At 42.3% G+C, this 24,323-nt stretch overlaps 1 protein-coding gene across 8 annotated transcripts in view; it reads right to left on the bottom strand.

The window, feature by feature from the left end:
• LOC105830850 (rho GTPase-activating protein 21) overlaps nt 1–24,323 on the bottom strand; it is a 38,334-nt gene that overhangs the window by 7,508 nt on the left and 6,503 nt on the right. For 3 of the 8 annotated variants that reach the window (XM_036292011.1, XM_036292012.1, XM_036292013.1), the window contains exons 3-18: nt 13,992–14,183; nt 13,671–13,910; nt 11,530–13,186; nt 10,912–10,998; nt 10,025–10,228; nt 9,826–9,903; nt 9,032–9,149; nt 7,409–7,523; nt 7,222–7,305; nt 6,901–7,116; nt 6,282–6,815; nt 5,833–6,213; nt 5,606–5,744; nt 3,391–3,515; nt 2,520–3,314; nt 2,184–2,322 (exon numbers count right to left, since the gene is read on the bottom strand). In XM_036292011.1, coding sequence (XP_036147904.1) covers nt 2,184–2,322; nt 2,520–3,314; nt 3,391–3,515; nt 5,606–5,744; nt 5,833–6,213; nt 6,282–6,815; nt 6,901–7,116; nt 7,222–7,305; nt 7,409–7,523; nt 9,032–9,149; nt 9,826–9,903; nt 10,025–10,228; nt 10,912–10,998; nt 11,530–13,186; nt 13,671–13,910; nt 13,992–14,183 — 5,104 coding nt within the window. Of the gene's footprint in view, nt 1–1,361; nt 1,423–2,183; nt 2,323–2,519; nt 3,315–3,390; nt 3,516–5,605; nt 5,745–5,832; nt 6,214–6,281; nt 6,816–6,900; nt 7,117–7,221; nt 7,306–7,408; nt 7,524–9,031; nt 9,150–9,825; nt 9,904–10,024; nt 10,229–10,911; nt 10,999–11,529; nt 13,187–13,670; nt 13,911–13,991; nt 14,184–19,006; nt 19,833–24,323 lie in introns of those variants that run through there. The other 5 variants (XM_036292006.1, XM_036292007.1, XM_036292010.1 and 2 more) reach the window with 4 other exon arrangements.

A 24,323-nucleotide genomic window follows, 5' to 3' on the forward strand; every position in this document is an offset into this window, starting at 1 on the left:
ATTTTGTATAGTAAATAAAAAATTAAATCCTAACATTTATACTTGCCTTTACTTAAGATATTTATTTTACGATATTTTAAGATTTGTGGTATTTTGATATGTGCATGTAAATTTTCTCTATTTTCTATTGTTTTCACTTACCATGTTCCATTTCTTAAGAATACAAAATAGAAAAGAGTAAGACTAAATTAAAAAACAGCACATACTTCATGGATATAGATGTAACTTATTTTTCTATATTAACGTGTTTTAAAATAAATTTACTTGTCATTGTTTACCAAGTAGACAGGTTACATTTATATATCTATAAAACATGTACTGTTTTTTTTTATTTTAATCTTAGGCTGTCCGTATAAAAATATCTGTAACACGTTTAGTTATATTAAGTATTGATTTTAAACTTGAGTCTGTACGTAACATAACGGTCACGCGTTACGGAGTGCAAAGAGCCTTGCTATTTTCTATTTTATACTTTCTTTGCGAAATAGAAAATAATAAATAAACAAGAAAAAATATAGAAAACTTGCTTCTCCATGATATATCAAAATGTTAAATGAATAATTTTATTTCAGTAAATATATGTATAAATGTTAAATTCCATTTTCTTCCTTTATATTTACTGCAAACACTTATTTTTTAAATAGTATTTTTCATAGATACATGTTTTAAATAAATATTTCTATTGAATCTATTTCAATTTTTCGCCAGTATTGAATACTTTCTTTTATAATTTATTTTTGCAACGTATCCGATAAAGGATTTTGTTTCCCTTATTGGATATCAGATGTGAAATATATTAAAAAAGTTATTTAAAAAAAGATGTCTCAATGTTTCAATGTCGACTATACGTCTATAAGAGAGAATCGCCGAAGAGATCGCAGAAGCAGCCAATTGTGTGAAATAAATCTGCTTTTTTTTCTCAATGAAAGCCAAAGAGTGGCATGCAGCACATAACAACAACGTACAAACGGAAGATCGGCCAAAAGACATGACGTGTAACTCCGAAAACGATAATGCTATATGCATATTGCATTTCTTTCTTTTTTCTTTTATCCAGCATTCTTTGTGGCCGACCCTCCCTGCACTTGGTCGTGAAAATACGACATAGTATTTTCTAAAATTCTAATAAATCTGTTCTCATTAAGAAAGCCTCATGTGTCGTGAACGTGTTCGTACTAAAGAATATATGCGAAACAAGTTGCTACGCTCCGAGCTGTGTTCGCGCGATGATAAATGGCGAACGCAACGTAAGAAAGTCGAAAGATTTCCGCATCATGACATGTAATAACTTTGTAATAACATACACTTTATAATCGTATAAGTAAAAAGTCGCTTGAAGCAAATAAGAAGAGAGAATGTACCTAGAAAGCTTTTTGTTAATAGTGAGTATCTTCTGTGTCCACTGCAGAAAACAAGATCCTGCTACACTCACCGATCGTCAGAAGCGATATTATACAGAGAAAAAAGAGATATAAAAGAGAATATGAATAGAGGTTGATATAGAGGGATAGAGAAGACGCGTGTTTTAACTACACGATTTTTGAGAAGTCGAATACATCCGCGGAGAAACGAAAAGAGTCAAGTAAGATATAGTACACTCTCATTTTATATACAACGGATACGTTACTATACCGTAGTTTTAACTTTGATAATAATTTTTTAAAAATTGACATGTACGAATAGAATGCTGCACAAAAATAGCAACGGAATTGTCCTTTCTAGTTCGTGTACAGCTACTTTTCACGCGTTTTGTGCAGCTGCGTTTATACATGTAACACATAATACACAACATATACGCTATATATGGATTCCTTTCAGAGATCTCTTCAATTTCGATTATTTCGATTCAGTTTTTCGTATATATACATACATACATATATATATATATATATTAGTGAATAACATATATATATATATATATATATATATATATATATATATATATATGTTATTCACTAATTATCTATAGTTATTCTTACCGAATAGAGAGCGAGTATAAGAGAATCATTGTCGCGTGTGCGTACATACTGTTTCACACAAGTACACGTATTTATCGCAATATAAATGACTCTGAGGGAATATATCGACAGCACGAAAGACTTGCTTCGGTTATCTAGTGCATACGAGAAGACTCAGAATATAGCGAACGATCACGTGAAATTACAAAAGAATGCGATACTAACCATCATCCGAGCCGTCGCCGGGAAGGCCTCGCTGCTGCTGTGACGGTGACGGGGAAGACTGCGAGAGATTGTGAACCTCGTGCAAGGAATCCAGACTTCCGTATCGAACTGGTGGTAGACAGATCGACTCCACTGACGACTGTAACACCAACGAATTTGTGTAAGTACAAACAAACTCAATCGGTCGAAACAAAGAGCGCCTTTGTCGAATGGCAAAGTAATGTGCGAAAGAAGACAAAATTTACTGCTGTATTGACTTTGATGAATGTCATAGAATAAAAAAAGAATTAACTGACACCTTTACCATGCCACGACCGTAAATCATAATTAACTTACATCTTTATCTGTCTTGAATTTTTTAATGACACCGTTATTCATCTTCTCCCCCAGTATGCTAGTCAGCTGATTGGTAGCTTGCGCCTTCTGATGTATCGCGGGATGCTGTTGCACGGCTATCGATAGCGGTGGTCTCGTGGTCGATCGCGATCTACCATGTCTCTCGGATAGATCTACCAATGACTTATCGGCAAGCCTCTCGTTCAGACCGGACAGACGTTCCGACAAGAGGCTTGGCGACACCGTATTGTCGACTATACTGTCGAGTAGATCGTCATTCTCCATCTCTCGTTTCGCCAATTGCCACTCTATCTCGATTCTTCGTTTTTCCTCCTCTCTCTTCTCAGCTTCGAGTCTCTGCCGATGCTGATCTCTCTGCAGCATCGCCTTCGTTTCTTCCTCAAATCTCCGTACTCTTTCTTGCGTGGTCGCACTCAATCCGGCATACGTCAAAATCGCTACTTCATCATTACTTTGTTTCGTCTGGTTGGATGCGTTGCTGGACACAGTAGAGCCCGTGTCCGCTGAATTAAGACCAGTATCGATCGACAGTCTCGTAGCGTCTACAGACGGTGGTGCGGATTGATTCGCGTACTTGGCACGATTTAATGACGACGTTCCTTGGGACGAATTGCTGTTGTTACCGTCAACTGACAGGGAACGATCCGTAGAATGATTCGATTGAGTCTTGCTCTCGTGCATCTGCACGATCTCGCTGACAGAACATTGTCGCTCGTTTAAGGCCATGCTCTGTCGAATCGTCGGCAAATTCTCCGCTTCTTGCTTCGATTTTACCTAATTTATTAAATGTTAAATTATATTATATATGTATATTATCACATAATCATGCAAATAAAAAGGTTACAATTACCTTATCATTATCGTGTTCACTGTTGTCGATTTCGTCTTGAGTCTTCCGTCTTCTTTGTATCTTTTTATTAGCTGCGGATATGATTGAAGATACGATGTCTCTAGCAGATGCCATATCACGCATGCCTATTTGATCAGTAAAAAAGATAAAATAAATAAAATACGACGACAAAGACGAGATAAATCTATACATATATAACATGTATATAACACATTTCAAATTATTTTTTAATAGATAAAAAAACGGTAAAAATTTGCATTTGAGATACATACAGACAAGAAGAAAAAATAACTGAATATAAAAATATTTGAAAAGGTAGGTATGTGATATCCTATCCTATCTAAAAAAAGGCATGTAAAGTCGATTGCTCGCATTTCTCGAAGTTTATTATTGTCGCTTTTCCGCGATGCCGATTGGTTCTCTCGTTGCGCATACTTCGTGTTGCAAGAGTAGCTGTCATTGCAATTTTGACAGCTGTCAAATCCTATCTAAAAAAGGGCATGTAAAGTCGATTGCTCGCATTTCTCAAAGTTTATTATTGTCGCTTTTCCGCGATGCCGATTGGTTCTCTCGCTGCGCATACTTCGTGTTGCAAGAGTAGCTGTCATTGCAATTTTGACAGCTGTCAAATTTGTTAAATATTATTTATACATTTATTGTTGTAATTTATTTTTAAAATGTAAAAAATAAAAAGTTAAGTAGCGCGCGCGAAGCGAGGAGGGAGCACGGAGTGAGCGAGTGAGTGAGCGAGGAGTGAGAGAGGAGTGAGCGAGGAGGGAGCGAGTGAGTGAGCGAGGAGGGAGCGAGGAGTGAGCCGGGAGTGAGCAAGGAGTGAGCGAGTAGATGAGCGAGGAGTGAGCGAGTGACTGAGCGAGGAGGGAGCGAGGAGTGAGCGACTGAGTAAGCGAGGAGTGAGCGAAGAGTGAGCTAAGAGTGAGCCAGGAGTGAGCCAGGAGTGAGCCGGGAGTGAGCCGGGAGTGAGCCGGGAGTGAGCCAGGAGTAAGCGAGTAGATGAGCGAGGAGTGAGCGAGGAGGGAGCGAAGAGGGAGCGAGGAGGGAGCGAAGAGGGAGCGAGAAGGGAGCGAGTGAGGGAGCGAGGAGCGAGCGAGGAGTGAGCCGGGAGTGAGCGAGGAGGGAGCGAAGAGGGAGCGAGGAGTGAGCGAGGAGTGAGCTAAGAGTGAGCGAGGAGTGAGCCGGGAGTGAGCCAGGAGTGAGCCGGGAGTGAGCCAGGAGTGAGCCAGGAGTGAGCGAGGAGTGAGCCGGGAGTGAGCGAGGAGTGAGCCGGAAGTGAGCCGGGAGTGAGCCGGGAATGAGCAAGGAGTGAGTCAGGAGTGAGCGAGTGAGCGACTGGCTGGCTGGTTGGCAGTGAGTAAGTGAGTGAGTAAAGAATGAGTGAAGAGTGAGTGAGTGAGTGAAGAGTGAGCCAGGAGTGAGCGAGGAGTGAGCGAGAAGTGAGCGAGGAGTGAGCGAGGAGGGAGCGAAGAGGGAGCGAGGAGTGAGCGAGAAGGAAGCAAGGAGGGAGCGAGGAGAAAGCGAGTAAGTGAGCGAGGAGTGAGCGAGGAGTGAGCGAGGAGGGAGCGAGGAGTGAGCGAGTGAGTGAGCGAGTAGTGAGCGAGTGAGTGAGCGAGGAGTGAGCGAGGAGTGAGCAAGGAGTGAGCAAGGAATGAGCGAGGAGTGAGCGAGTGATTGAGCGAGGAGGAAGCGAGTGAGTGAGCGAGTGATTGAGCGAGGAGTGAGCGAGGAGTGAGCGAGGAGTGAGCGAGTGATTGAGCGAGGAGTGAGCAAGGAGTGAGCGAGTGAGTGAGTGAAAAAGGGTGGGAGGGAGGGAGCAAACGAGCGAGCGTAACTAGATAAATATGTAGCTAGGTAGCTAGGTAGCTAGGTAGCAGTAAGTATGCAAGTAGGTATGTATGTTGGTCTGTATGTATGTAGGTAGGTAGGTATGTAGGTATGTAGGTATGTATGTATGTATGTATGTATGTATGTATGTATGTATGTATGTATGTATGTATGTATGTATGTATGTATGTATGTATAATTAAACTTTACATTTTTTAATTCAAAATTGCAGAAGACGTTTGATTAATGTAAACAAAAGATAGAGAAAATCAAATTGCAATTATTATTATTTTTAAAGTGAAAAGTCAAATAGCGCGCGCGCAGCGCGCGCCTGTAATGTTCTAGTAATACATAAGAAATAATAGACATGATATACCTTCGATTTTCTGAATGTTGTTTAATAAAAGACTGTGATTGGATGCTGGATCAACTTCGCAACTATCGGTGGGAAGGCTCAAATTTACGCTCAATCTACTTAAATCATCCAGATCGTCCTCTGAGAAGAACCAATCGACCTGAAACACATTGAACCACGAAATACGTCAATATTTTGTACTAGCATTTGCTTAGAGAGATTCTCCTTTTTTTTAAAGAAAGACCTACGTTATTCAGCAGACTCTCGACTATTCTACATTGATGCGACATATCGGTGACCATAGTGACCATATTGTCTCTCGAACCACTCGCTCGCACCAGTGTAGGTCCGAAAACGATGGCTAAATTCTTCGCCTCCATTTTATTGATCTCGCTATGCTCGACTATCTTCTTTAGATGCTGCATTAAATATTTCAGTGTCTCAAAGTGATGTTCTGGAAGATCTCGTAGTAATTTTCGTATTGTCGTCATTCTTCTCTGTGGATCTTCTATCTTGTCGGCGTCGATGAACATGGGATACAGTTCCGCCGTAAGCAAGGAATCAGGAAGTTGACGGAAAAATGACTTCAACAACGACGATATTACATTAACATCGCTCCACCTCGGATCCTGAAAGAAAATAAGTTTTATAAAAATATTCCATGCTCATTTTGCAAAGGGGTTATCAGATAAAATACCTGGAGATTGATATTTTCGAATCCTCTATTAACACTGTCTGTAAGCTGAGCAATCGCGGCGGTGTTTCCTGGTACTCTATAGATTCCCACAATCTCAAGACCCCTTGCCTCGACGATGCTCGTACACATCTCGACGATTAGTGGCACGTACTCAGAAAACGAAGACGGTGGACAGAGTTCAAGAGGCATTTTGAAAGTGGCTCCTTCCGGCGGTAATTGCGCCGTAGGTGAGGATGGCGCACCGGTCTGTCCATGCATCCTCCTAAACTGTTTCGCCATCCTTCCCTTCCAAGTCTTCGACTTGGGCGATGGTAAAGGTTCCACCATCTGATTACTCGGTTTGCGCGTCTTATTCACTGGCGATTGACCTGTCGGCGATCGATTCCTAAATGACGTTAGTTTCTTGATGCCTTTGTGGCTCGGCAGAGGACTCAATCGTTGAGCGTTGCTCGGAGGAACGCCGCTATTCGGAATTGCGGGACCCGTTGGAGTCTGGGGAACGGCTTGTTGTTTCGATGTGCAAGATACGGCGTCCTGAATAAATGATTTTATGAAAAATGTAGTAAAGAGGCTAGATAATTCGTGAATTCGCGAAATATATTCTATAATTAATGCTTACCGTTGATTTTTCTACGGCGGCGTGAGAATGAAGTGATCTTAACCAGAGAGCCATAGATGCTGCATCTTCGGTTTGTAAAAGTACCTCCGCCGTAGGATTTGCCACTCGCAACACGTGTTTCCGCTTCGTATAGTCGTCGGCGACATCGACCACCGAACACCTAACGTCGACGCTCTGTCCTGCATTTGTCTCGCTTTCAGTGCTCAATGAAGGACTCTACACCAGAAATCGAAGTATCGCTTCATTAAAATATTACGCTCTTATATTTTATTTGGTAGTCACTGATCGATATGCAAACAGCAATGTTTGAACGTTATTCACCTGACTATGACGATCTTTGTAAAAATATATTATAGGACCACGAAGAACACCCCAAACTTGCTTCCAAGAACGATCGGTAGATCGCTGAAATATATTATTAAAAATAGTTAAATAAATAGTTAAGATAAATATTCTCAATGTATTTTAGCGAATTTAAACAAAATTCTTGTTGAGCTTATGATCTTACCTTGCCGTCGAGCACTGTGAATTTAACGTGGAGTGTTCCCTCTCGTTCCACTGGTTCGACATCCTTCGTAGTTCCATCGCAGCTGTTTGACGTATTATGCGTTACGATGCTATTGCTGAAAAAGAAACGAAGCCATTTGGATCTCTATCACTTGCAAGTGTTCGCATAAATACTTTCTGTTTAAGTACAGAATGATACACGATATCATCTTCAATTTTAAGGGCGGCGAAAGAATTTTAATATTATTCACAATTACATTTCTCTCTATATTCCCGTCTTTTTGCTAAATTGAAAACGACACTAAAAACAGCGGTCACATCGATTATTCTTCAGGTTATTAGTGTCATTCCGTTAGTAACAAAATCAGCCAATAAATCAATATCCGAGAAAAGACACTAACATATCTCTATAGTATCAAGAAGTCTACAACAGCATAACATGGACGACCACAAACATGATTTTAATATCAGAGCCACGAACAGGAGTGTGTCGTATCTTATGTGTCTATGGACGTATGTCCGTTATCACAGTAGGAATAATAAACAAGAAAGGATATCTTATCTAACGCCACTCGCGAGTAATTAACGCATACGAATTGCGAAGTTGTGATATATTCAGTTTATATCTCTATTGGAAAGTTATCATTATAGCTCTCTTGCTTCATTACGCCTTCCTTTATTTTTCATTTAATTTCTAATTTTGAGCTACTTGATTTTACTTCGTCTAATTTAAATTTATGTTTCTATAAGCAATTTTCTCTCCTTAATGCATTTTTTAATTTAAATTTGTTGGTAGTGCAATAGAAACAAAAGTTCTTCATGTCCTTTGAATAATTCGTTTCACCTAAGGGATGTGCAAATTTTTCACTTTTTATTTTATTCTGTTTTTTGTTATGAAATCTTTTTAGTAGTAGTAGGTTTTCAGTTCTTAAACTCTTATATTATACGGAAAATAATGCACGAATAAACAGTCGTATTTTCTTCTCGAAATTCTGCGTTGTAAATGACGCTGGAAGATAATATACGAAATGCGTATACAACTCTCATGCTTCTAACGGCACTGCAACGAGATTATTCGTTACTCATCACCGTTTACAGGCAGGTAAATAGCGCAAACGTACATATACAAAAACGATGAGAGAGAGAGAGTGGATCGAGAGCAAAGGCAAATGTACATTAGCTTAGAAGAAAAAACGCGGAGCACAGATAATGCAATTTTTTTCCGTGCTTCTCAAACGGAATCTTTCGCCCTCACCGATGATGAGAGTTTCGATGTAAGGACGCGGCCTGCGTCATATCCTCAAAGATGCGTCGCAGGGGCGTTATGTCTGTCGTAAATAACGGCGGCCGCCATCGTCTATGTGCACTGGAAATATGGACACGAACAGAGAGATGCAGCTTCGAGATATACTTACAGTTAATACCTTTGAGATAACAACGAAATTGTCACGTTGCTCGTTAATTCATCTTGGGCGCAAGCAAACTTTGCGGTAGGAGAAACGTGTCGTCGACAATATCTTTGTACGTTCAAGAAGAAAACAAATCGGATGGCTCGAAATTAGCACATTCGACCGTTACTACGGCATCAAGACTCAAAATGCATGCGTCTCAAAAGATTATTTACCTTCTATGAATATGAACGGGTTCGGAATCGCTGAGCTCTAGATCGCTGTCGACGTGCATTCGCTCGCCCCATGTCGCCTTCAGGTACGAAACCCGTCTAGTAGCGCGGTCCTCGTCATCTATTGAATTATAATTATGCCGATTGTAATGTCATTTCCTTTTCGTTCCGTAAAATTGTAATTGCGATGCTTCCTTTCTTTCAATACGTTTTGAAGTTTAAACATTCAGATTTATAATTATTACATGGCTCTGGTGAAAAAAATTTTCATAATGCCTCATACTATTTTTAAGAATTTTCCATATTTTAAATTTATGAAGATGTTTAATGAAAATTTTATAAATCTTTCTTTTCAGATTTACAATTTTCTTCTGAAATTAGAGGATTATTAAAAAATCTGAGAAATTTTATAAAAAGTTATAAGATTATATAAAAATACTAAAATATTATAAAAAATTAAAAAAAAATTTTTTACCAACAGAGAGAGAGAGAGAGAGAGAGAATACTTGTTGATAAAAGCTTTAAATTATCTGACCAATAAATAAAAAGACGCCATCTAAAACTACAATATTATGATAATTTTTAGTGCATGTAATGGATTCTTTTTTATATGGATTTTACGCTGAATTATAATTGTACTATCAAGTTTTCTTTAAATAACTGATTTATTACGAGAGAAGTTTCTGATGCAAGCGCGAGTGCTTATAATTTCGATAAAACGCGTCTTCGTCGCGTTTGACGCATGCGTCGCAATAATTGCACGTAATGTTAAAAATATCCTCATCGTTTAAACTCACTGATCTGTGCATTCTTCTGTCGCCTAAGTACCGCGGCGTTATTGGTCGAGCCGTTGGGCGAAGAACCATTGACTGGTGCTGAAAGAGAAATCAATGGGATTATTAACGCTTTATGCTCGACCTTTATGTAACGCAGATATGTGTGTGTGACGCGGTGTATATCTGTAAAGATAAGTGGTAGCGGTAAAAAGGGACTAACCGATTTGCAGTTTGGCTGACTGCAAATAATTGTCCTGGTTGCGGTAGGTTTTACTATTGTCTTCGGTGCTACCTTCATCATCGGCGGTCTGCCACGTATGCCTGGCGCTACCTCGCGCCGTTGGACCATTCGTAGCTTCCCAGGACTCCGCGCTGTTGCTGCGTGCTCTCAAACGCACTGATTCTGTCTCCATAGTAGGCACATCTGCTCGATTACATGGGACGGGATTATTATAGCATCGTCACGGCGTATTATTATATTTCTTGTACGAATTAATGACTGCGATCAACATCTATCGCTTTTGTTAATATAATCAACGGAAGTAGAGTATATATAGCGTGTGTTGTTGTCGCTATGATATAGAAGCGCCAGGCGGATACGTCGTTGCTATTTTGAATAACCGACATATCATAAGAAGCTCGCCAACAAAAACGTCGGGTGCAAGAGGGCAGTTAATGTCCCCTTTGTGCATAATGTGTTACATCGACAAATTCTGGTATACTACGGCTTTGTCCAGTTAATTTCGCTTGAAAGCAATCTCGAACAAAACGCGCGCATTTTTGTCAAACACGGGGTTTCTACTTATTAGGACTTATTAAAACTAATTACAATCTATATCGTTATAGAAATAAAAGTGCATCTACCCTTGTCTTAATTAGGACATGAAAAGCGAGCGAGTGACAAAGGTGCGTTAATTATTATATTATCTATCATATTAACAACGTAATCACGTCAGAATTCTTTATTATAATAGGAGTTATTATTAATGTTACATCTTGCATTCACACTGAATGCAAACTAATACCACTGACACAACACAAGAGCGCCACAAGACGATAATGCACAAACAATATATATTCGACACAGCTTCGTAATTTTCTATCTACCTTTACTTTCTTTATAGTCGGCTGGTGGCTCGCAATGGATATGCTTGCTGCCTATAGGAATTATTCTGTTGCCTGTCAATACTGCACCTAAACGACGATACTTGTTTACTGAGCATTGACCTGAGCATTGCTAATTCAATCTAATCCTAATTAATTGCAAAATTCGTAACGATTATATCAAAGCATCGATTGAAGGGAATGAATTGATGGGAATTATAATGCGATATTGAATTGATGCAAAAGGTTTGTTATTTTTTTTTTAGTAAACTTGAAAAAACTTGAAAAAATAATATATAAAAGGCAATATTCCAGCAAAAAAAATTTATATCTTATAATATCAATTTTCTTTATTTATGAAGATTTATGAAAAACACTTAAAACCTTAGGATACTTCAAAATTTATCCATAGAGAATTTAAAAAAACATGTAGAAATTCTAAAAATAATTTTCTCTTCTAAAAATTTTAAAAGTTATAAAATTATATAGAGAACATTTTGAAAAATCCTGAAATTTATAACTTTGTTTCAATTCTGTTTCAATCTCAACTTTATTTGAAACCATTTTACACCAACCTTAAAATAGAAATAAGCAATTACATTATATCTAATTGACACTTACCAGTGTCAAGAGATTTCGTTTCTCTGACCGGTAGCCTCCTCGAGTCTTGGTTCTCGGCTTTAGACTCGAACTCTCGTTTTCGCACAGCCACATTGGGTACACTTCGCTTATTCGACAATCTGGACAATTCGCTCTTGTAAAGATTCGTCCGATCGCCAGCGGGCTCGTCCTCGTCGCTCAGCAAACGACCGGACTCAAACTGTTTGGCGCGTCTCGAGACGATCTGTAAACCCTGCGGCGGTACCGGAAATCTGTCACCGCTTTTCTTATCCGGTCCCGGAGAAGACGGTAGCGACGAAGAACCGTTTCGCGCCTCCTGCGATGTCTGTTGCTGATTCATACTAATGTTCTCGTGTATTCTCGACAGGATGCTGACGAAACTACCTTTACCCGTGCTTCGGTATTGCTGTTCTTTCGCGAGTTCATTATCATAGGGAAGGGATGACGAGTAGCAGTGATCTCCAGTGATAGATTGATTGTCCCCCAATTGTTGATCATTCCGCGGCTTCGAATACTCCAAAGAGTCCACATCCTTTATCCTCTGCACGCTTTGATTTGACGGCTTATTTACCAAATTTGTGACGGGCTTCGTAATGATATTTCTCTCTAGAGAAGACCTTCTCGTAGGAGATTGCTGTCTCTGCTGTTGCTCATTCTGGCCAGGTGGCCAGATTTGTCTCTGCAGCTTTTGTGGTCTCGCGTAGAATTCCCTCTGGATTACCGCAGCTTGGTTGTTGAAATTTGTTAGTAACGACGACGATGGCTCGGCAGACCAGCCAATAGGGTGACTCGGTCGCCGCAAAAATTCCGCCTTCTGCTCGAAACTTTTGCGCAGTCTGTTCATGATGACGGAATCGTCAGAGCACTCGTTGCCGGTCAGAGTCGAATTGGAATCATAGGGAGACATGCTGTCTTTGCTAGCGACAGGCGACGAGTCTCGTCTCGAGTCGATGCTCAACCTGCTGGATTCATTCGATCTCAGCGCGTCGATGCTGCCGTAACACGCCGTCTCGGAATCGATGGTACCGCTGCCCTCGCTGGCACGTCGCGCCACCATTCGCTTGATCGGCCGGTAGATCGGTACTTGCGGCTCCGCTTGCGACACCGGATAACGTAGCAAAGATGGCTGGTAATAATGCTGCGGTTGGTGCTCGGTGACGCGCACACGCTCGTAAATCGGATCATTGATCCTGTCGTAGAGTTGATCGTTGCTCGGCCGCGAGTACACCGACTCAGGCCGCGTTCTGTCGTACAGGTCGTACTTCGAATCCAGAGACAATCGGCCGCTCGACTGTACGTTATCTTCGCGCAACAATTGCAGCTTCCTCCCCGAAATTCGAGAATCGTCCGAATGTTCGTATAACGCGCCTGCGTCTAACACACCTCTCCGCTGTTGCTGCTGCAGTGTGCTCGCAATCTTAGAATCCACTATCGGAACTTGCGACATCGTTGACGGCGGCATTCTGCACATCGTTTCCTCGTGATGATTTGGACTCTCGGATGACGATAGAGAGCAAACCCAAGACTGCCGCGTTCTCGGCGATCCGCCCGGGATCATGCTGCTCATCGATCTGCGTTGCTTCTGCGACAGTCTTTCCGGAGAACGCAACCGCGGTCGTTGATTCGTCTCGGGATTATGTGCCGTGTCGCCGAAATACTAGAAAGTTTAAAAAGATATCTCTTATTCGTGTTATAATTCTTCCGTTTCCCTCATCGTAATCTTGCAAAAGTGCGGGCAAATATTGAATCGCGTTGGAAATTGAAGTATTGATAAATCAATAAAAGTCACTAATGAAATATGAATGCCGAAAATAAAGCAGAGGATACGGTGACATTTTGCGGACAGAAAGTATTGATAAATCAATAAAAATCTAATAAAACATGAACGCCGAAAATAAACCCAAGGATAGGTGGCATTTTGCGGACAGAAAGCTATTCGTTCGAATGCAAGGATTTCATAATCAAATGCTTGCTTTATCTAAATAAAGCGTTAATATTAATAGCATTCTTTTTTTTTTAACAAATTTAAAATTAAATTATTTCTATCTCTCTTTTATCTATAACATACATTTGTATGTAATTTATCTAATCTACATCCAGATAATTTTAAGTTATCTAAGCGCAGCACTGCGCATACGTACCCGCTGCAAAATGTCGTCTTCCTTGGAGACCACGAGGAGTCGCAGCCACGGGCCCGCTTGTTGAATGCGTTGCACCACGCTGGAGTATTGTTCGCCCCGGGTGGGCGTCCCGTCGACAGAGACGACGCGATCACCGGTGCGCAATCCAGCCTCAGCCGCCGGCGAATTCGCGCGCACCTGCTTCACAAAGATCGTGTCCATGGGCTCGTCGATCTTGGTCCGCTCATGTCCTGGCAGCATCTGCAACGTGCGAGGGTTTCCTCCGTTTTCATTCTCGTTCGATTTCAGAGGCTGCTTCGCTTGCCGCTCGATAATACTCACGCAGCAAGACTCGGGCGGATAGACGATGAAATGCCGCAGCGTGAACCCGTAGCCATTCTCGCCACGCCGGAGCAGGAGAGTTCGAGGACCGCGAGGCGGCGAGTTCTCCTTCTGTACGGACCTGGGGGATGCCGGATCTCCTGGACCAGGACCCGAACTCGGCGCTGGTGGCGGGGGAGACGAGTGCCTTACCTGCACACGATTAATAAATTGTCAAAGCTCAGCGATTTTTATTAACTTCAATAATCCTGGGAACAAGAGGCAATCGCTTATGTCAGAAATTCAATTATAAAAACTTAATTATGTCAGAAATTATAATTATGATCAAGAATATGTTGAGAAAACGGTTTAAGAGTATATTTGACACATGTCGGACGTTTCTAAAAGCCTTAAAGTTAAAATGACTAACGGGTGCATTCAAGTATTCTATTGAAGACATAAATGTTGGCTCTTTTTCTTCTTCTTTTTCTTCCGTGATATGTAGAATCACAATCGTATCTGATGTCATTTTGTTTTTCATTTGCTTTAGACGTTTCTTTTTCTGCCGAGCGTAATATCGAAACCACTTGACTTGATTATCTTGATGTCTCGGTCAGTACGATGATAAGCACACTTGAGTAAGGCGAGCGAGTCGCAAAAAAATATACACGTATCTCGCGAGATTTTCCAACACATACAAATGCGAATGTTAATAGCTATCATCGCTTCAAACAGCGCTAACAAACATCGCGCAGTTGTCAAATATTGAAGGCCAGATTAGGCTCGAATTACCGAAATAAAATTTCAAATTCACACGCGAATTGTATATTTGTGGAACATCGATCAAATTCCGCCTGTCTCTCTCTTTTTCGCTCCTTGAATTGTACCGTCTGGATAGGCCGGCTAATACTGGGAAAGACGATGCGATGCGAAAACGTGGCAGACAGACTCGTGGATGTTCGCCAAGAATTATTCCAAGCCGGCTCCCCGAGGCGGAGGCGGCGACGGCAAAGAGCTGGAGAGACGTTTAGCGCGTTCTCGCTCTCTATCGCGGAGGAGGGGTTCAGTTCAGAAAACTTGGCGAAACGCCAAAAGATACACGGTCAGTTCGCTATGACGCTCACCTAGGATCTGGACGGGCGGAATGGCTCTTCGCACGAAATGAGGAGAATCGCGGAAGCGAGCGCAGATGGGAATGCTCGTCTCCGAGACGGGTGAAATCGATCGTCGAGGAAAGTCCAACGCGCGCGAAACCTGCAGAGCTATAAAACCTCGAAAAGGATTTAGAGGTTGAGAACTTTTTCATCTAGGAAGAGAAAAGGAAAACGTACGTCGCGAATCTCCTCTCTTCCTCTCGGCTCGCGAGGCAGCGTGATAAACCGAAATGGCGAAAACGTAATGTGTAAGTAACTCCTATCTCGAAAATACAGGAAGAGATGAGGAAGTGGAATAAGACTAAAGGCTGGATGAACGGCCGACGTGAAACGGCGATAAGACGACGACGTCGTCTCGCGCGGTTTTCCGCGCATTATCTAATCCGCTCGGATGCACTTCGCGCGAAATGCAGAGCCCCGCGTCGTATCTCAACACACCTTTTCGAAACTTCCGCGCGTCGATAGCATCCTCTCTCTTTTTTGCAAAGTTTATTTCATTCAACCATCCCGTTCGACGGCCACGAATAGCGCGAGCGAATAAAGGGGGGAATCGATAATATCAGGATTTTTATCGGGGTGACTGCAAGCATTTCCCTCCCCGCCATTCCCCTTTCCCCTCTATTATTATTGTCTCACGCCGCACGGTTTTCCGGTATTTCGCAGGCGAGCGAAGTCGGCCGATCGGATGTTCCTGTGCATGGAAAACAGATCGCGAGGACGTGAACGAACGAGCGACGACGACGACGACGACGACGACGACGATGACGACGACGACGATGTAGGTCAGAGAAGAATAGGCGTTGTCAACGGCAAGTGGGTCACCAAACCGTGCAGAGTGCGGAGCGACACGGTCAATAATTACACGGACGCACGTTTGTGTCGCGACACGTCTTCGGACACGCGTGCCAGGACAACATCCGTCCGTCCCACTCCTCTTCACGTTCATGCATCGTAAATCGCGACGAACGGGAAGTCGCCGACGAAGCCGGGAAGGTCAGACTCTAAGGTTTTCGACAACTTCGAATATTCGGAAAACATTTTTTTTAACTCTCGAATCTTCGAAGTTCAAAGTTAATTTCAAAGTTTGAAGCTTCGAATTGCTTCGAAGCTTTCGAATTTTCAAAATTCAAAACCAATTTCGAAGTTTGTAGCTAACTTCGAAGCTTCGAAGCGTCGAATTCTTTCGAAGCTCCCGACACTCGAAGTTGTGAAAAGTAACAGTCCCGTTTACGTGTGCACATTGAAATCCACTTGCGAGAAGAGGGAGCGTCACGCCACGCAAGGTTGCAAGTGCATTAACGAGCTCATCTTCTCACCCTCGTGCGTAAAAGCTTCATCGTGTCGTTGCGAAACGGCGTTTACACGATGTTCGTTCGTTCGGCGTGATATTTTGTCAAATGATTGCCGCGCTAGAATGTCGCTCGGTCGCGTCACCGGATGTCGTCGTAACCATGAACTGCCAATTTGAGGAGACGATTTCTCCTTGATAGCATACAATCGTTCATCTTTTCCAACTTTTACTTTTACAATTAAATTCCAGGTCAAATCTCTCTTTCACTTGAAATTAAGCGAAGAATAGGATTCTCGTCTCCCGTTATTTCCCTCTGATTCGCTTGATTCCTTAGAAACTTCCTGTCAGTCATCTGAGAATTACACGTGGCTCGAGGAACAATTTTTCCTTAAAAAAAAAAAATTCCGATCGATTAAAAGGAGCGATATCCTCTCACGGTTTTCGAGAACGTACGGGGGGATTGTTCTCTGGGGAGAAAGCTCCTTGCAGATCCCGCGGAAGCCTCGCCTAAAGTTTTAATCAGCCGTTAACCGATCGCAAACCGGTTCACGCCAACGCTCGCGAGGGAAGTCCGAATCCGATCTTTGATTCGAGGTCTGTTATCCTTTTCGCTGACCGCGACATACGCCGTTTCCGCCTTCACCGAACGCGCGGCGCAGTTCCGACATCGATAACGTCCAAGTTCCGGGGGAGCCGTTACGGCCATTTGTTTACCACTTCGGAGGAGCATCGAGTCGAGCAATCGTCGTCGCATGAGCGAACGAGCGGATATGTACCTCGGCTCTCGGCGCAGAGACGCCCGCGGAATGTTAAAAGCTGCCGTAGAGAGAGAGAAGTGTGCGAGTCGCGAGGTCGAATCAAATCGAATCGAATCTTTGATAGTAAGTTTGAAATCGAATTGAATCGAATCTGAAATTTTCACGTCGAATCGAATGGAATCTCCTTGATTCCATTACGTATAGAACCTGAATCAAATTTTCACAGATTTAAATGTAATCCATGCTGATTTAAATGTAAAGAAGTATCTTCAGTGACGTTGCAGATCCTTTTTTTTTCAGTAGACGAGAAACTTGATGGTGAGACTTTGAGAAATTAATTACAAAAAATAATGTGCTACGTAAAAATTTATAATAGATATTGTAAACAGAAAAAGTAAGGATTTTAGATAAATGAGCATTGAACACATGTCGTACAAATTAATGTTATTGTCAAAGGGATTAGTAGTTGTGCTCTCAATTTAATAATAGGATTTGAAAACGGTAGGAAATTTTAATCGACGCGCAATCGGAACAACTGACCACGCGCATACAAAACTGATCGCGTGGAAAATATCCAGTTGTTTTCAGAGGTATGCAAATAGTTTGAATTCAAATTTAATCCGAATAAAACTCAATATACAGAGATAAATAAACGATTGCCTCGCCATTCAAGAGTAGAGAGAAAAAGAAAGAGAGAGAGATGCGGTCGGATGGAATGCTCTTGTTTTCTCGAAATGAATTGGCCAAATTTCACGCCCGGAGTCCAATCGCGCGAACAATGCGCACAACAGGATAAGTATTGTCATCTCGGTCACGCGACGCACCGCTCTCTCGTTTCGTGCCAATCGTCGCGCACCATTCGCGAGCGTTTTCCTTGTATCAGTGCTAATACGGTTCGGTACCCTCCCCGCGCGGCACAAGTGGCTTACGTAATTCCGCTTTACCGGCGGCTCTTACGTAAGAAAAGCGACTCCGATCGACGACCGATTGTCGATCTCCAACTTTTCGCATTTCACTTTAACATTGAAGATGAAAAGTCCGCCGGAAGCTCTTGAACGTTCGTGACGACCACCTGTCTCGTCATGAACGCCGATCTGTTTCGCCGTACATTTCGGTCCGTCCGTGCGTCGACCAACCGCTCGGTCGGTCCTCCTCGCCGATCTTGAAACGAGAAGAAGAAAAAAAGATGACGCCGACCGCGCCGTCGCCGTTTCCTTTTCGTCGTCACGGACGTGCTTCGAATCGAGGCGAGCGCGAGCCTTAAACGCGCCGCGTTTAAAAGGCGAAATGCGCGACCTCGCCCCGTCGCCGAAAGAAAATGAAGGGAAAAAAAAAAGGAGAACGAGCGAAAGAGAAACGGCCTCGTCTGAGTTTCCCGCGAGCGAATGAAAAGTGAGACGAGAGCGGGAGGAAGGGCGCGGGAAAGGATCTCACGCTCCGGGAAAAGGAGATCTCTCGCGAGAGATTCGTCTTGTCGCCAGGTGTGAAACCGGCCGAGCTATTAGCCAGGGGAGGACGGGAACATCAAGCGAATGCGCATAATCAATCAAGCGACTTTTCCAACTGTTTGCCGGGAGATTCTCTTTCAAGGCCGGGAGGACAGCACGCTTGAATACTTAATGTCACCGATACCCGTGACGTGCCCCACATTTCTAATTATAGTTTTGGAAGTGATCCGTTCCGCTGAAAGCTTGATAAGAGATATGCATTATTTTTCACGCGCTCTCTCTCGCCGTTGAAACAACAAAAAAAGAAACAAAAAATTCCCCGGTCTCTCTCCGGGGAAAAGAGCTCTCCGTCGCGCGTCCGTTACGTTGACGTCGGTCGACTTACCCGTGAAATCGATCAAGCGTGAAACTCAATCTCGCGAGAGATGACGGACGGAGTTGTCTCGCGGATTAATCTTCCGCGGCGTGTGCGCACCAGCCAACGAACGGACAAACCGATCGTCGTCGTCGTGAGACGCGCGCGCAAAAATCGGTGAACGTGAGCCGCGGTGAACGTGATGACATCGGCGTCGTCGCCGTCGTCGTTCGCGGCCATAACCGGCGCGATGGTCACGGTGATACTGCCGTCCGCGGCCCGGCCATGGGGGAATTCGCGAGCACGATGCGCATTACTCCCTCCTGACGACGACGTCGCGTCATCGTTATCGTCACCTCCTACAAAACAACGATAGCCGTCGGCGATAGCCGTCGGCCGCGGCACGCGGCTCGCTCGGGCCACCGGTCGGGATCGGCGGCGCGACCTCTCGCCGTCTCGACGCGCCTTGTCTCTTTTCTTCTTCCTCTTCGTCTCTTTCTTTCACGGATATTCATTCCTTTTGGAAGCCGCAGTCGGGTTCTCCACCCCGACGAGGAAAATTTTTACAATGCCTCGTGTAATTGAAATTTTTAAGAGTTTCAAGTATATTTCAGGTTTATGAAGATTTTTCCCGCAAAAATAAACTCCTCGTCGGGTTCTGTGGAAATTGTGAAATACGAGTAGTTTGACAGGAATGAGGTGTCTGAAAATTTAGCTAGACGCAGATCTGAAAATAATTTTGTTGGACCATTAAAATAAGAGTTTCGACGTTCTAGCTTGAGCGTCCTACATAATTATTTCGATGGTCCGAGATACTTTCTGTATCTGGTTCAATTTTTAGATGATTTTTATGTTTAGATACCGTTCTTTCTGTGCATATATATATATATATATTTCTTATATATATATATATAAGAAATTTGATAAAGATGCAAACTTTCTCACAATTTTATTTCCGAAAGACGTTCCAATTCGTATAAAAAATCTAAGGAAAAAGTTATAAAATAGAAAATTGTAAGAAAATATTTTTCACCGAAATTTGCGCCTCTTTTTCTTTACTTAGATGGATAGACGATCCTTCGGTTCTTTTAATGTACCAACGACACATGATGTCCTCAAGTGATCACCCAATCGTGCTCAACCGTTGTTTGACTTCGACGATAGAACGCGAATCGCGTACATACTTGACGCGACTGATAAAGCTCCGCGACATTATTTCGGATGGTTTACCATTAACGTTGATAGAGGAATGAAATATAAAAAAGAATGAACACAATAAATCTCCGCCTCTCGCTCGGTAAAAATATTTCAAAGTCAAATTACACTGATCACTGAGAATGTTTTTCTCAAACAGTGTTCGATATTTATGACTATAATTGTGTGACGAAATAATTATAGTTTGAAACTCCACTTTTATTGCTATAACGTTAGTGTAACCTTACGTTTATAGTTCTATCTACCATGAAAAAATTTTGTTCAATAAATTATGAATTAAAAAACTTCACCAAAATATTAAAAGACATAGATGACAAAAGTAAAATAAACAATTTTATTTTATAAATGCAATAACGATTACAGTAAATATAATTATTTTTGAAACATTCGCTTACTATTTACGTATAATAGTAATAATAACTAATAGCTATAATAAGCATGGGTTAAAACAACGATAAATATAGAATTGGCATGGAAAATGACGATGAATTATCGTTAAATCATGATAAATGTAACCATCACTTTTTCTCCGAATGCATCGAAATAAAATTTGACACAAAGCTTCAAAGGTTGAAAGTCAAAAGTTAAAGTCGAAATACTTAATCAAAAACGGTTCTGCGTGAAAGCGTTTGCGTGCGTCATAACGATAAGTTTAATGGAGGTTGCGGTCGAATTCGTGACACAAGGAGAGAGAGACAACACTCACGGTCGAAAACGCGAAAGTTCGTCATTCGCGAAAGTTAAACCGGTCGATCAGTTCTCCGATCGCAAATCTCTTGCGAGAGACCCCCTCGATTTTGTCGATGAAACACGCGATACATTGGTAGAGTAGCAAAATTCACGTTGCAAATCGGGGAAAACGAGTTTTACATGATTTTTCGATGGAAAATAACAACCCGAGGTCCGTTATTCATTTTCAATAAGAGATGACAGGAGCTAGAGGTAGCGAGAACTCGTAGGTTGCCAAAGGAAATTCACTTCGACGTGTATAGGGAAGGTAGGAGCTTTCGGCTTTCAAGCGAGGAACTCGTTGCCAGCCACAATCACATTCACAGAGCAAAAGTTTTCTTTTCCAGAACCGTGTAATACGCAATCTTCACGTTTCTCTCAGTTCTCCCTCCCCCCCTTCTTTCTTGATATACGCGGTTAAAGCGATTTCGAAATCAGTACATCTCGGAGAGCGAGATGTGGTCGAAGAGGCTGGGGCAAAATTACAGGATGTATCTTCTTAATTTTCTTGTTTTGTCGACCGTTACGTTATGCCTTTTGCTCTCCGCGAATGACGGCGACTCGTCGGACGTTTGCGAGAGATCGAATTGATAACCGCTCGAACGCAATCGCCGCGATCGCAACGGAAGGGTGCCCACGTCCCTATATAAAATTAAAAAACGAATGGCGAAGTAGTAGCCTTCGCAAGCTGCACTTCTCACTGCGTTTCGACGAGAAGGGCCTAGCGACGGGCTGCTCCGATGCAATATTCCTCGCGTTCGCTGCAGTTGCGACAGACGACTGCTGCAACATTTTTCGCACGCGAGCACGTGCAACCAATCGTTATTCTTTCTTTTTTTTTTTTAATATTTTCTAAACTTAGGAACGATACGAACGCATGCAGCCCCGCGTGGTCGAGGTTTCTATTGAAAGAGAAAACGGAGAGGGAGGGGAGAAGACGCAGAAAGCGCGCGGTCAAAGGAGCAGCAGACGTATCCAGAATTAAATTAGAGACACGAGAGTGAAGCGAGAACAACTGATTAATTAGCGTCGCGTGACGATCGCATCTGTCTCGGAGTGTCTGAAGAATGCCTCTCCTTTCTTCCCCCTGCTGGAGAAACGTGACTTCCGAATGGGGACACGCTCGCGAATCGCCGCCGCTCGCGAAGAGCTCGCTCTCGTCCCCCATCCCGTGCGACGAGCGAGCCGGCACTCGAGACGACGTTGTAATTTAATCATAATTTAGTCGTAATTTAGTCGTAAGTGCCAGAGACGTCGGTCGCGCGAGCGTGTAATACTTGACGATTTCGCGAGTTTGTTTAGCGCGCGCCGAACGATTCTGCTGGAATATCTAAAAATTTAGCCGGATACAGATTTGAAGATAATTTGTTTTTCTGTTGCGCCATTAAAATAATCGAGGGAAGTTGAAGCGTGAGCTTTCTAAGTTTTGCTGCATTTGATATTCTAGCAATCAACTTGGCCGAGCGTCCTACACATAATTATTTCGATGATGTAACAAAATTATTTTCAGAACTATATCCAGTTAGATTTACTTTATCACTAGAGACGTTTGAATCAAGTATTTGTGAGATTGAATCGAATCAAATCAAATCTTTGATAACACGTTCGAAATCGAATTAAATCAAATGTAAAATTTTTCACGTCAAAGTGAATAGAATAGAAACTCTCTGATTCCAATGAAGGAATCAAATTCAAATCAAATTTTGTCAGATTTGCATTACATGATTATTTAAAAACGTAATAAAGTATTTTCAATGACGTTGCAGAGTTGTTTTTTTAATAGACGAGAAAATTGTAAGAATTTTAAAAAATAATTGCGAACAATGATACACGCTAAGTAAAATTTTATAATAAATAAAGAAAGGTCACCAATACTGGAACAGGCCTTCTAAAGTAACACCTCATTATTTCCCGGAAATTAAACTGACGCTGTATTAATATTGATAAAAACATGATCTGCTTAGATAATGAAAGGAATAAAAACTCATGTAGTTCATGCATTCATGGCTTTTTTTTTTTAATATAAGATCTACTAAAAACGAATGTTATCTTTTATACATATATTAGTCGCGCTATATGTTGTGTCTTGCGGAACAGAATAACGTATTTATATAATCAAAAAAAAGATGTTTTACATCAAAGTGAAAGGCTTCTAGGAATCTTTATATACATAAATTTGTATCTTATACAAATGGCATTACGCGTTAAAAAAAAAAAAGAAAAGGAAAATGTAGCCTACTACGCCAGTTTTGGGGCCCAATTTCTCAGACGTGCATTTTCAATTAAGCTGCAAAAAAATATTAATTATTACAAAGTGTGAAACAATATTATAAAAACTGCTGTACCATCCAACAGCAGACACTTTCTGGCTTACATTTATGTTTTTAAACTTTTATTTTTAGCTTCTGTTTAAGAAATACTGAAAAACAGAGTGTTACCAGTATCGATAACTTGTGTCTATTACGTAGACAAGTGTGAGGGACGCGAAGCTGCACACAGTACATGCGATTCCGCAATTCTCAAAGGAGCGCTTTTCAGCGCTCGATTAGATCTCATTTACATCGGACGCGGTCGCGCCGAGATTGCCCTTTACGACCGCGACGTCTTCTTCACGAAGACAGAGACCATTTTCCTTTTCTTCCTTCTTCTTCTCCTTTTTAATGAGAAACGCACGTCGTACGGGGGGGACCGGATTTGCGTCATCGTAAGCGGATTCAGGCGCACACGGTGGGTGGACTAATCGGAGAAGAGTAATCGATGAGCGAGCGAGCGCGCGTAACGCTATATACGTGTGCATGATTATGCCACGGGTCAACGCGGGACAAACTTTGAGGTAGGCGAGTACGCTGATGAAGATTACTTGTAAGACGTACGCAGTGCGAAACGCAATGCGAGTGTGCTGCTGCTGCCGACCGCTACTCGCCACTGACTGGCTACTCGTGAAACGACAAATAAAACGTAGTACTACACCGATACCGAGAGAAGGTTGACCTTTCCGCAGAAGAGTTTCCCAAGTTTTATGAAGAATCTCTTTTACAAAGAGTAAACGTCTTCTCTCTCTTCCCTCTCAGAGTGGCGATCGCAAATTTATTTATACGTACCGCTGGAGTGACGCCCGGCGACGCCCTCGCAAAAAGCCGCCGGGAGGAAGATTTTTTTTCGCAAGGTGTGTTATTCGGGGAAAGTTTTCGTTGTAACAGTAACCCCCGTGACTTTAAAGCCGGATAGGCTTTATTTGATCTTCTGGTATAACACACTCGGCGAACTATTTTTAAGCTGCTTATTTACGCAAACTGCCATCGCGCGCGCGCGCGCATTTACCGTTCTCGGAGCATATACGTATAATACACATACACGCTTCTCTCTCGCACTCCCGCGAGACGATTTACCGAAAATCTTCTCG

Source organism: Monomorium pharaonis, chromosome 9, assembly GCF_013373865.1.
Source record: "Monomorium pharaonis isolate MP-MQ-018 chromosome 9, ASM1337386v2, whole genome shotgun sequence".
Lineage (NCBI taxonomy): Eukaryota > Metazoa > Arthropoda > Insecta > Hymenoptera > Formicidae > Monomorium > Monomorium pharaonis.